We start from the raw sequence: 12,934 nt of genomic DNA, 5'->3' as shown, positions 1-12,934 counted from the left end.
AGATATAGAAGGTAGGAGTGGAATTTGTGATAATCAGTAGATATGAGTGATGGTCAGCGGCTAGCCATGTTTTTTTTAATATTCATGAAGAACACATAGTTTTTTTATAAACTATCGAGGGTTCACCCTGCAATGTCTACAGCAGAAATGATCATAGTCCAATTTCATAGTACTTAGGCCTGTAACATCATCTGCCATGAGCTTACTTCAGAGACGAAAGCCACATCAATTTTAGAACTTGGTTGAGAGACTGCCATAGTTTAGCACACAAGAGTTAGTCTTCTCATTACACAGTGCGTTTTGTTTTATTCTTTGAACCGGTATGCAACTCTATGAAAGTAGTTGCTTAGTGTCAAAATTCACCATTGGCCTAGTTGACCTTCAAGTAGACATCTGGGCAAATTTCCCAGTAGGGATTTGAGAAGAGAATTATATGAGTTGTCTGTTCGGACAAGGGTAAGAATTCCGCTTTGCTGCGCGTGTGGGTCTAGATGAGTTAGTGCCAAAGTGTTCCTAACCAAAGCTAATCAGTAATGAAGGTGGTGGAATATTAATATGAATACATAAGATGGATACCACTTTCTGGTTACTATCCATACCCATGTGTAGCTGTTAATCCCTTTCTATAGAACAACAGCCATCAATTCCCGAAGAGAAATGGATGACGGTCTATAACACTACAAGGGACAGTGAGCTTGGGTGACATACTGGTGCGGCTTCCTCGAGGCTACCTCACTCACCCTCTTGCCCCTCTGGCTTAGTAATTGACTGACTTCATTCTTCATACTGCTCAGGGTGTGCTCAGGTCGGCTCAGTGAGCGAATTCCAGACCCGAGCAGTAAAATGAAAGGGAAAGACGCGATTGGTCTAACCCCCGGTACATATGTGCAACTATAAGCCCTAGATGGTCGAAGGCGTAGGGGAAAAGTTATCAATTGGGGATATGACCACTTCAGGTACTGAATTGATAGACAGCTATCGCCAATGAAAGTAGACAAATGGCATAATAAATGCCTCGACCTTGCCCAAGGTTGGGCAGGCAGATTTGGGTCGGCTTCTGTCTCCCATAGAAGGACCATGCGTTTACTACGCTGGATATTGATGGTAAAAGAGGTCTGAGGATGGCTCAGGATGAAGAGAGGGGTATATGCCACGCACTCATATGATAGTGAAGCGAGAGGTAAGGTGAAGACAAGAAACCAAATGGGTGTGCCAACGCGTCCTACGCGTGTAGAAAGACCTCGTCAATGGGAATATAAATAGAAGAAAGATACTAGTCAAGGAAGAGATGATCAAGAAAGGGAATACAGGAGGGAGATTCCCCACGAGAGAGTCAGAAGTTCAACCACATGGGTAAGACGCCCAGCTAGGTGCAAGGCCCTGGTAGAGTGATTGTTGATCGTGCAAATGAAGGCTGTAGTTACTGAGAATTTCAGCAGGCATACCAGTAGAATGATGATTAGCCCTCGGCCCTGCGGTCAATCCAGGGTGAAGAGGGGCCTTTGTTGATTCTGCGTTGCCACTAGTACCCGTATAATAGTAATATGAGTTTTCTGGGTTAGACACAGGAGGCAGTGCTTCGGAACACTTGCTCTCAGATACCAGACCAGCTGACCGAGGCATCGTCACGCTATGAAACCCTGAATGTTGGTAGCTGGCAAATTGTTCATGATGACCCGGGTGAGCAGGTTGATATTCCCATTTATAAGGACCACCGGCCTTAGTGGAGGGGCTCACAGGACTGCAGTGGCTAGAAGAGGGCTCCGGAGGAGTAACAGGCTCTGGGGATGGATCGGAGGTTGCGCTGCAATCAGTAGAAGCCATATATCGCAGATATTGAAGATCTTCCGAGTCTTCATCTTGTTCATCCGCATTCTCCTCGGCTTGTTTTATTAGTCCGAGGCGGTCCAAAATTGCATGTGTCAAAGGATAACCGTCAGATGACTCTGTAAGGGGCTCTCCCGGAAACCCGTCTTTATTCAGGCAGAGCTTATAGAGCCTCTGCAGTGCTTTCACGACAAGTGAGTGGTGCGATTCGAGCATTTCAACGAACCTGTTCAATCATCACACCAGGATTAGCTTCCTTCATAAGCCGCTGAGATGGAAGAACCTAAGCAGAAATGCTCTTACCCTCGCGAATAGACCTTTGTCTGCGTAGCCTTCCTCTCCCGAAAGAGACATGGATGGTTATACGCGGAACAGCGGTTACATGGTTGTTTCCCGTCACACTAAACTGAATGAGTATGACTGGCCGTTGAATCCTACAAGAAAATGCAAGATAGCGGTATAGGAGTTTTGGCTGCTTCACCAACCTTGGTCTTCTTGACTCTACAGCGATCGCAGGCCTTGAGAACATGCTTGCGCTTGACGCGAAAGACACGTTGGTCGTGCTTATCTTCTCCTAGCGACGTGCGAGCTTCCAGCTGCGACAAAGACGACATTGTCGCAAGATCGTACATGGCATCTGGGAAGCCAGGAATGTGCGACTTTGGCCGTAGCTTCGGTTGGCGGGACATCATTTTCAGAGAGCACAAGTGTGCGACAAGAATACTAGCGGAGAAAGAAAGGCAATTGAATGATTTTCTGCGACTACCAGGTTGAAAAAGCTTGGGTATAAAAAGGAGCTGTGACTAATCGGCCGTCAAGAAGGAAGGAGGGGGAGGGGTAGAGGTTTAGATTTCTAAAGAGCAGCAAGCAGGTGGGGTGCCTGATATTGGTAGGGAAAAGAGAGGCTGAGAGCTCTTTTCTGAGCACATGTCGACAACACGTTTATCAGAACAGAAAAATAAAAATAAAAAAGGGCAAATAAAAAAGGGCAAATAAAAACAAATCACAAATGCGTCGCAGGGGCCCCGCCTGAATGCACACTCGTCCTTCCCCACCTCGACGTACACCGTATACAGGTTGCTGGTGACGTGGATTACAGTCTGTCATGGTATCAACCCGGTCCGGTCGCTCGACATCACTCAGTCATTTGTGGCTGTGGAAGCCTAGCAGATACACCGGGGTCCCCGCGGTCAACACAGAGAGCTTGGCCTGGCTCACATCAACACAGGTGACCATTTCGCTGGCCATGACATCCCAGCGGTCAGGCTTGACGGTCCGAGCCGTCAACGCGAAAAACGACGGCCATCACATCGCTCATTAGATCGGCCTAGCCGGGAACAATCCTTGCCTCCTTGGGCAGCGAAGTGCAGAGTAAGCATCAGAGATCACATCCTCTGGCACGCGGTCCTTGTAGCATTCTTTATTTTCCCCTAGCCATGCATAATACCACAAGCAGATGCAGCAGGCAGTAATGTTTCCTTTTTCTTCTCTTTTCTTTTTGTTGTTGCATCATCATCGAGAAAATGGATCATGCATGCTAGTAGACATCACTGCGATATCGCAAGTAAAATCGGTGAACATCAGCTTATAGGCTCTTGGGCGCCTATCGGTTTATTCTGACAGCTGTCATTGGCGCATTGACCCTTCATCACACTTCGACTATCATATGCAGCGGACGGGCGCGTGCTCATCCTGGCTCACTTGTTCTGCCAAGAGAACTGACTCCTGCTGATCCAATAAGGGGTACTTTTCATTAGTCTTGTTTCCTTTTTCTTACTCGTTCTCATATTGTACGGTACGGTACGATTTACCATTCCAGGGCTGCGAGATTGCTCAAAGTGGTTGTACGATCAGCGCGGCAATATCGGGTCAAAGTAAATCTATACCGTACAACGATTATACATCAAGAGACAATCCATTCTGAAACGTTCAAGGTGGCGGTGTGGTGTATTGCTGTATCCAATCGTCTATGCACTTGAGTCGCATCCCGCGTATGACGCGACGTTTTTGTGGCTGGACGAAAAAGAAAAAGGCTCAAGTTGAAGACACGGCCTGTTGCAAGGTTGAAACTATCACCTGATAGGCCGGCTGGTGAATCGATGAATATCTGATGGTAAAGAAGCAGCAACGGGGAGTGCTACCAAGGCTAAAACGAGTCAAGAAACCTCAACCAGCATCTTCTTCCAATGACTTTAAGACGCGCACAGAGGTCGTACAGCTTTTCTTGTTTATGCACGGCCTAGTAGATACATGGACGTACTTGCCGGGTAGCGAATGGCCGGTCGAGTCCTCGGCTGCCGAAGAAAAAGCAATACATGGCATGGGCGTGCCCATGTCATTATTGTTTTCTGGATCTGCACGGATTATTCACAAGCCGTGGAGAAGGTATAAAGGCAAAAATGAATAATAAAAATCCCGGGCAGTGGCTTTGTCCCTCAAGACAAATTGCGAAGCAAGGATTCATACCCTTACCCTTCGATCCCCTCTTTAGCATGAAGGCTAGAAACTAGGACAGGTACACGGCTGCCCCTCTTTCTTTAACTTGCTTAGCGGCTGAGGAACCTCCGACTGCAAGACAAGTCCAAACTGCAGGAAAGGTCCGTCCACTCGCATCCAGGCTCAGCCGAAGAGGGGTTTGAAGTTGGCATCAGCGTCATAGCGGATTTAAATTATTCGGAGAGGTGACTGAAGTCGATACATCGCAACGAAACGGGCAAGGAACTTGGTCAACTTACTAGTATAGTTCCTCTTTGGGAACCAATAGGCAATGCGGCGCAGTTCAGTGCTAACATATTAGCAATTATCACTCCTCGTATTCGGTTTATTCCAGTTGTCTCTGTAGTTGGTTTACACCTCATCTCCTCATCATGAACTAGTCGTATTATAGGACCCAGGGATGTTGGTGAAGACATTTGAGAGCGGGTAGTGGGAATGAAAAGCAGAGAGTACCTTAGTAAGAAGGGTTGTGGTGGCCAGGGTGAGGAATAGGAGCCAATGAACGTGATAATCTCAATTTGCCCCGCAATGAACAACAACACTAACAACAGCGTCATCACTGACACTCGATTCTCTGCCAGCAACGTTACTGATATACACCTATTGCAGCCTGCCGATCCATAGGTTGACTACCACAATGATACAAGCACAGAGAATGGATCCTTGATGTTCAGTGGAAACAGCAACTATCTCTCACACTTTCATAAGAACAGCATCCTGGCGTCGCCTGCATGTCAGGACTTAGCCTGACGTAATATGATTACACAGAGTCCCATGCGTATGTCCATCACTCAGTCGTGACAAGAAGGAATGGTGCTATGACTGTAATCCTTGTCTGCGACCTCTGCCAAAAGGGGATATCGCAGTGACTCGGCTTATCATGCTAATGTATCCGGCAGCGCCGATGCTTGGTGAGGGTTGACAGAACACATACTGGATTTGGCTTCTCAGAATGGCTAATGAAAAAGCCAAATGTGAAGCATCTGCATATTTTTGCATATACATGGCCCTAAGTGGTATGTATGTATTGAAAATCCTCCCAACAGTGACCGCAAATAAAGTGTCATGTCAGACAAACTTCTAATGCATGACAGTCTCTTTTCGATACTAGGTTCGTGTCAGATTTCTGAGAGCTTCTCAGCCTTGATGTCACCCAGTATTGATCGGGATTCTTTTCGCCTGCCGTACTCGACCTCTGGTCATTAGTTTCTCTTGGTATAGAACATAGCACGCCCAATATAGCAAGGAAAGACGTTCTCATGACATGGAAATACCTGACACGAGGAACAGCTACCCCGAGGATAGATATTGTAGATGAATGGCAAAACTCGGGGAGATTGCAAGCCGTTTCTTTCTCGGGTGAAAACTCCGATCCAGCAAACAAAGGGTGGCTAATGAGAACGGAGAGACAGACCAGGGAAATACGGAAGGGGTAAAAATAAAAGGTAGGCGGAGGGGAAACAATACGAATGATTGGCAAGCAATATCGCCCAGTCACCGCAAAGACTTTTGGGAGCAGAAGGAGGGAGGAACCTATTTTATTTTTTCATGTTTGCTATTCTGAATTCGCCCATTCATGTTTTACCCATCATGAGCGTTCATCTATGAGAAGAGTGCTGGCTTCGCCAGCCGCTAGAAGATCGAAACTCTCTTCGCTGGTTGCTGTCGTTGGGCTCATCCCCTCTGACGAACCATCATACTTTTTCTCTTGCGTCAACAAGGGTTCAACATGATTCCCTGAATCCCCCCGTTGCTGCTTATCTCCGATCCACTCCAAGCCGTCGCCAGCCCCGCGGAAATTTGCCCTCCGGCGGGACTTCTCGCGTTCTAGGAGCGAGAGAATCCTCGGCTCGGTGGACATTGTTCCATCATTCTCGCCACCTAGTAAGGCAAGGTTGCGACGATGCCATTCGCCAAGGAACATGCCATCAGGGTCAACCTCTTGACGCACTTTTAACCATTCATCCATGTCTTTCCCGTACAACTCCTGCAGCTCATGGCGTCCTGTGACTTTGAAGTTCTTGGCCCAGTGTGGTTTCGCACCCATTTCACGCATTAGCCACTCGAACGCCTCGTAGTACCTGTCCTTACAAGGGGGGTCCCGGAGATAGGGTCGATAAAGAGTCGCATTGAGATACAATGTTGGGCCGTAGTGATGACTAGGGTCAAGGAATGGGCGAGGATTCTTGTTATGTGTTGAATCCGCAACCCTGACCTCAATGGGGCAATGCACCCACAACCCTTCAACGGAGAACGGAATACGTGCGGTCTCGGTGTCTCCATTTAACCAAGCCGACAGTCGTATGATAGCCTCTGGGCCTTTCTCCAGGGGTAGCGCCCACTCATTGACGAACTGCGAGTAAAGACAGTTCATCAAGAGACCAGCACGAGCGGGTTCCACTGCTTCCGTAACTTTTGCCTCCGATCTAAACCCATATTGCAGACCAAAGACGAACCATTCAACCCATGGAAGAATACGGGGGAAATAATTGGCAAGCGCCAATAAGTTATGATAAATATGATATCCGATTGTCTCTCCATAGAACGTCGCCGGTGGTGCGCGAAGGGGTAAATCAGTTTTGTCCGCATGCCAAACAATAGCAGACTTCTCATATGGCATCCACCAGACGCGAATGAACTCGTGAGAGGTCCACAGGCCGGCTGACCACTCAGCTAAGACACTTGATAGTGAACGTCGAGTCTGTCGCCACGCAACCTTGAAGGATACCTCCGCCTTGAAAGTGACCTCAACGATAATACCCAACGCTCCAAGAGAAATAAGAGCAGCACGGAAAAGCGATGGATTATTGGTTGCGCTGCAGCGCACCAATTGCCCATTAGCCAGCACCAACTTGAGTGATGTGATGCATTCAGAAATCAGTCCATGCCTCAGGGAACTTCCATGTGTGCCTGTCGAGATCACGCCCGCGATGGACTGCTCGTCAATGCTCCCCAAATTAGACAAAGTCAAACCGTGTCTTTCCAGACGTTTCCCCAAGTCCTTTAGCCGAATGCCCGCCTCAACCGTTACATCACCAGTCTCAGACGAGACATCCAGCACACGGTTAAACTTATCTAGGTTAACCAGCCACGACGATGTACACGTCAAGTCGGAAGGCGAATGTCCACTACCAACGGTAACCAAGCGACGACGACACCGACGGGCTAGAGTCACTAGTTTCTGAACCTCCTCAATTGATTGCGGCTGTATATACAGCTCCGGCCGCGAGAAGAACGTCCTAGCCCATGTATGATGACAATGTTCGGTTGATGCGCGGAAAGGCACTGCGGGGTCAAGCCGGGAGAGCTCGCGATGAATCGCGGGGTCTAGTGTCTCCATGTTGGAATGTAAAATATGACGTAACTGTTCGTATATATCAGTCAAGACATATTGTGGTCAAGGTAAGCCGAAGGGAAGGGCCGAATGTCTTCCGCAGGTATCAGAGGCGCCTCTCGCAGAAACTGCGATAAAGAAAAAAATAAAAATAAAAACAAACTAAGCGATGATGGAACGGTGACGGTCTATGACGAATCGGAGTGGGCCGGCTGGAGTCGGGCCGGGAGATTTCGACACTGGCCGTATTGGAATCCGACTGCAAGACAGGAGAGTTACCTTGGAGTACCTGATAGCGATAGGCCCCATCTCCTGCACAAGCAAGTGTGGCATGCAGCAACCTTAACTACTAGTATATATAACTTGTGCATAGTTCTAGAGTCACGGCCGTACCATGTTTTTATTCTATGCTTAGCTATGAAATACTCAAGACTCCCAGCCAAAAGTTGTTGAATTGGATTGTTGTAATGTCACATTAAATAACTACTAGTAGTGAGCCCAATGATCTCCAATTTCATCTATAAGCGAAAATAGTAAAACAAGTTGGATAGTCACTAGAACAAATCATACGTTTCTACCCAAGTCTAGATGGCGATCATTACGTAGCCAGAGCCATAAAATATCATACATCAGAAGAGAAAACCGGATATGCAGAATAAATCACCAATATGTACCTGATGTGGCTCCCAAACTCCACCGACAACGTACAGACAATTGCCCGAATTCACCCCGACCCAGGCTCCTTGGATTATGCTCCCCATGCCCACCCTTCCGTTCTATCCATTGGCCGGTTGACGTCTCTGTACAGACACCAGTATATGCACAATCCAGATGCAATATCTATAGACAAGAAATGAGAAATTTGAAAAGAAAACAAGAAATAAACCGAGAATAAAACAAAGATTATTAGGAGCGAATAGCTCGATGGCTGCGTTCAAAGGAAAGACCTGTGGGGGCACTCGCAAGGTAGGCTGCTCCCACTTGCGGAATGCTGTACAGCAGCTACCTGGAACACCGCCAAGGGACACAAAACTCTTAGGAATGAATGGCCGGTCTTGGAGCGAAGCAGCTAGAATGCCATATTCGTGTGCGAATACCACGGCCGAGACGAATTCTGCGGGTCGGTTGGACGCATGTTCGCCGACAATCCTAGACAGGATAGTTAGCCAAAGGAGTTCAGCCTGAACGTATTCTGTTGACAGACACTTACACATAGATCTCGAAGAAGGTATCTAAGACATAAATACCATTAGCCTTGATGTCTTTCTGGCAGAAAGGCTCGATCTCTTGAACAGTGTCGTTCGGTCGAATCACTGGAGACGCGGAACCTGGCCGGCGAAGCCAGAACCCTGCTGGTCGCTGCTGACCAAGCTCATGGTCAATACGAAGTAGTCTCGGGCGATAACATGCATGGTTAGGCTTTAACCGCCAATAATCTGGGCGCATGTAATCTCCAGACTCCTCATACTGTGGGAAACATTCAAAAAAGCTCTCTGGCTCTTCTCCTTCAGCAACCTCTTCGAACTCGCCAGTCAAGCCAAGGTCCATGCCAATCAACCGAGCGGCTCCGACCTCTTCAGCTGCACTGCCCTTGCCCTTCCACAAATATACCTTGCCAAACATGGCAGAAATTACGAACGGATAGCCGGGGCACAAGCTCTGGCGGGAGAAATTCACTTCGTCAAAGACCATTTGGCCTAGGTGCTTTCTGCCGCAAAGCATGAAAAAGGCAGAGGAACTAGAACGAGAACTGAGACCTCTACGGGTTATGAGAATTCCGCCGAGGGCTTGGATAAAACGCGCGGTTTCTTTTCCCTGTTTAATGACTTCCAATTTGCAGCCATTTTCCTTAGCCACCTTCTTTGAAAAAGACTGCGCATCGTCTATTGCTGCATCGGGAACATCATCACCACACCAAAGATGAGCTTCTGACCGTGCGCCACCGTCAGCTTCGAATAGATGCACGCAGAGATACATGCTGCCTTCGTAGAGGATGTACTCTTGATTGACTGGGAGATCTTGTTTCTTGCCATCACCTGTTATCTCCCACATCTGCATCCTCAGGGTCCTGATCTTCTGGTTCTCATTCTTGCTCGTCAGCATTAACTGGGCATCAATATTCACGGAATCCCTTGAATTGGGGAATGTCCTGAAGAAGCCAGAAATGGCTTCAAGAGACTCATCGGCCTGGGGCACCAACGATGCCGAAGATCTTCGTGAAGAAACTTGGTCCACAGAGGGGCTGGACTTAGGAGGAACAGGAGGGGATGGTAAAGACTTGTCCCTGGGTGAAGACGGTGACATACCCGGGGCTGTCCTTCGATAAGCAGTCGGAGAAGGATGTATTTGGTTTTGTTTGAAGCTGGACCTGAGAGGAGACGGAGAGGGGGACGAAAAATGGATTGGCGAGCTCCTGGATTGCCTAAACTCGGGGGTAGGTGTGGATGGGGCTACTTTCGGCGGAGGAATTGGTTTAAATGAATCGCGCCGGTTTTCCACGTCCTCATGCGCTTTCTCGAATTTCTGCGTGAGTTTCTCGAAATCTGTGGCTGGCTTTGAATGGAGTGCACCAAACCTCTGTTTGGAGTCTCTCTCAGCCATGTGAGGAATACTCCTTTTAAACTCGGTTGGCTTGTCCGTCGTTGGTGGAGAAGGCTGAGTCAACCCTGTTTCCAAAGCGGCAGGCGCGGGAATATCGCCATCAGGGAGCGGCCAGCCGCTAGAATTGCCTGCGCAGCTTTGAGTAGATAATAGGCTTGCATCAAGTTCCTTAATATCAGGTGAAGCTGGGTTGCCCCGTGATTCAGTCTCTTTTTCGAGCACAAGGTCTGTAGAGGGGACTTCTGATCTCACGATAGTTGGAGACGGCAGACTATTCAGGGAACCAGACTTCTCACTTTCCAAGGACCCAGTGGGCTCAGGTCCCGCAATCTCCGAGGATGATGGCATCTTCTGGACACCGGTATCTTCCTTGGAAGCAGTATTCATGGTCTCGGACTCCCCGATGTCAGAGGACATTGTTATTCTGGAGGAGATAGTATCTCTTTTCGATATATAATTCTTAGAAATTGTTTCCTCATTATATAGGGGCAGTGTAGGTTCTGGAAATATGATATCTTCTTCTTCCGGTACGGACTCCACGGCAGGTAGCTCGTTTTTTATGCTGGCGGAGAACTGTGGAGTCCCCTGGAAACCAGGCTTTTCCTTCAGTGCAGAGTCCACTGTAGGAAGTTGGTCTTCCATGGTATCGGAGAATTGTAGAGTCTCTTCAAGACTGGGCTCTTCCTTCGGTGCGGGGTCTATAGAGACGTCTACCTCAACATCAAGTGATGGTGAGACTCCTTGGCTAGCAGCCTCTGTTTCGGGCACAAGATCTTTTATGTCAGCTCCTGTTTCCTCAGTTGAAGGTGGCGAAACATCCTGGGTAGCGGGTTCTTCCTCTGGGCTAATTTCCTTCACGGGGACTTTCTTCTCTTCCATCTTAGAATATGGTAAGTTCTCTCGAGGGGTTGACTCCTTTGGTGCGAAATCCAAAGGGTCAGGCTCGTTCAGATCAGGAAAGCCAGGGGCATCACAAGAGTCTGTCACTTCCTTCGATGGGTAATCCACGAAGTCTGAAGCCACAGGTTTTGGGAGACGTCTTTTCGGGCCCCTGACGCGGTTTTTCGTCATATGCGTGAGTGCTACAGCAGGACTCGGGGCTGACGGCACAGTATCATTCACGGGCCACGCGTTGTTCGACCCATTCACTGCCGCGGGAGGACCGCGCGACAAAAGGCCTGCTAAGGCAGGGTTTATTCGGCCTGCGAGTTTACCTTTAGTAGCAAGACCTTCAGCTGAAGCAGGCAGATTTGTGGCCTGCACGACATTCCCCGATGGCAAAGCACGCACCGGTTGGATGGTCTCTTCACTTGACTTCTTCTGCTCTTCAATTACCGCATTCTCCAACTGATCCTCCGATTCACTCGACTCGATTTTACTATTTTGTTCGCTGATAGGATGAACGGGTTCAGAGACTTGCTCCTGGGTATCAGGTACATCGGGATTATGTTCTTTCGCGGCAAGTCGTGGGCTAGGAGAACGGTCGACACGCTCAATCTCTGAAGGAAGTTGGGGTGAAAGTTGTGGTGTCCCGGGCTCCCTAGGAGAAAGGGAGGCAGGCGTATCAGACACGTTGCTTTTGGCACTGCTGGACTTGGTCAGGTTGTGCCGTTTCGCAATGGCTTCAGGAACGACCTTCATAGAGGCATCGTTTTCCCCAGCAGTATTGCGCCGTAACGAGCCACTGCTGGATTTGATTGCCTCTCGCTGTTTTAGAATACTGTCTTTCAGTTCATCAACTTTCTGGTTTTTCTTCGGACCTCCTGTAGCATTTAATGCTGCTTTCCCTCTCAGTATATTGTCCTTGAGCTCGTCAGATGGGACATAATTCGATGATTCTGTTTTCTTCAGCTTTCCAAAAACATTTTTGAACTCTGGCTCCTCCTTGGGTCCTTGATCCTTAACAACTTCTCGCTTTCGGAGATTGGCACGGAAATCTATCACAGGGGACTGGGGCTTCGGTCGGTTTATCAGGGGATCTCTAGTAGGTGAAACCCTAGTAGGCGAGATAGGCGAATCAAAACTCGCGTTCGAGATCGGCGTCAATAATGTTGGGGCACGCTTGCGTCTAGTGGCGATTGGCTCGGTGGTCTGGTCAGTACTCTCTGGTACGGTCTCCGTTGCCTTTGAATGATCTGTAGAGTCTTTCTCCACAGGTGGTATAATATTACCCTCAGTGTCAGGTGCGGTGGTTTCCGCTCGAGTCTCCTTTGCTTTGTTTGTCGTGTCGGGTGTGCCGAACAAATCTGGCATTCCAGAAACACTCGATGTTTTTGAGTGGCTGCCAGGAGCGGCGGTACGCATCAATCCCACAGGAGTAACTTCTTTAAAGGTATTCGACCGTCCCATATCGACACTGCCCCTTGACTGCCGTTCTCTGCTCCACGTTGTTGATTGCGACGGTTGCTTCTTATGCCTCGGTGAATCGGGACGGTTCAGAGCACTCTCCAGCCATGTGGATTTGGTCGGACTCCAACGCTTGGGGTCCATAGTCCTAGATACTACAGGGCTAGTCGGAGGTAGTGAGCTAGCATCATTGTTCTCCACAGCGCTAGCAGATCTTGTATGGAGTGCAAGTTGTGGCCTTCCGGGGCTCCCATCAGGTCGTGTAGTGCCATTGCCACTAGAAACTGGTGGAGTAGCTGGGCGTTCACTCTCCTTGACAATCGTTGCCTC

At 48.6% G+C, this 12,934-nt stretch overlaps 3 protein-coding genes across 3 annotated transcripts; all 3 read right to left on the bottom strand.

Moving 5' to 3' along the window:
* Positions 1-1,341: 1,341 nt before the first annotated feature.
* Positions 1,342-2,516, bottom strand: ABOM_008809 (Zn(II)2Cys6 transcription factor domain-containing protein; the record flags this gene model as incomplete). Its single annotated transcript, XM_022535938.1, has 3 exons — positions 1,342-2,053; positions 2,131-2,228; positions 2,313-2,516. The coding sequence occupies 3 exons, from the start codon at positions 2,514-2,516 to the stop codon at positions 1,342-1,344; spliced, it is 1,014 nt and encodes a 337-aa protein (XP_022387400.1).
* A 3,395-nt stretch (positions 2,517-5,911) lies between these two features.
* On the bottom strand, positions 5,912-7,663 carry ABOM_008808 (D-arabinono-1,4-lactone oxidase; the record flags this gene model as incomplete). The annotated part of the gene is made up of 1 exon (XM_022535937.1): positions 5,912-7,663. The coding sequence occupies one exon, from the start codon at positions 7,661-7,663 to the stop codon at positions 5,912-5,914; it is 1,752 nt and encodes a 583-aa protein (XP_022387401.1).
* Positions 7,664-8,863: 1,200 nt separating this feature from the next.
* Positions 8,864-12,607, bottom strand: ABOM_008807 (uncharacterized protein; the record flags this gene model as incomplete). Its single annotated transcript, XM_022535936.1, has 3 exons — positions 8,864-9,869; positions 10,233-11,271; positions 11,473-12,607. The coding sequence occupies 3 exons, from the start codon at positions 12,605-12,607 to the stop codon at positions 8,864-8,866; spliced, it is 3,180 nt and encodes a 1,059-aa protein (XP_022387402.1).
* Positions 12,608-12,934: the final 327 nt, after the last annotated feature.

This window comes from Aspergillus bombycis (genome assembly GCF_001792695.1).
Source record: "Aspergillus bombycis strain NRRL26010 chromosome Unknown contig00066, whole genome shotgun sequence".
NCBI lineage: Eukaryota > Fungi > Ascomycota > Eurotiomycetes > Eurotiales > Aspergillaceae > Aspergillus > Aspergillus bombycis.
Note: the sequence above shows the minus strand (reverse complement) of the source record. Positions and strands in the feature narration are given on the sequence as shown.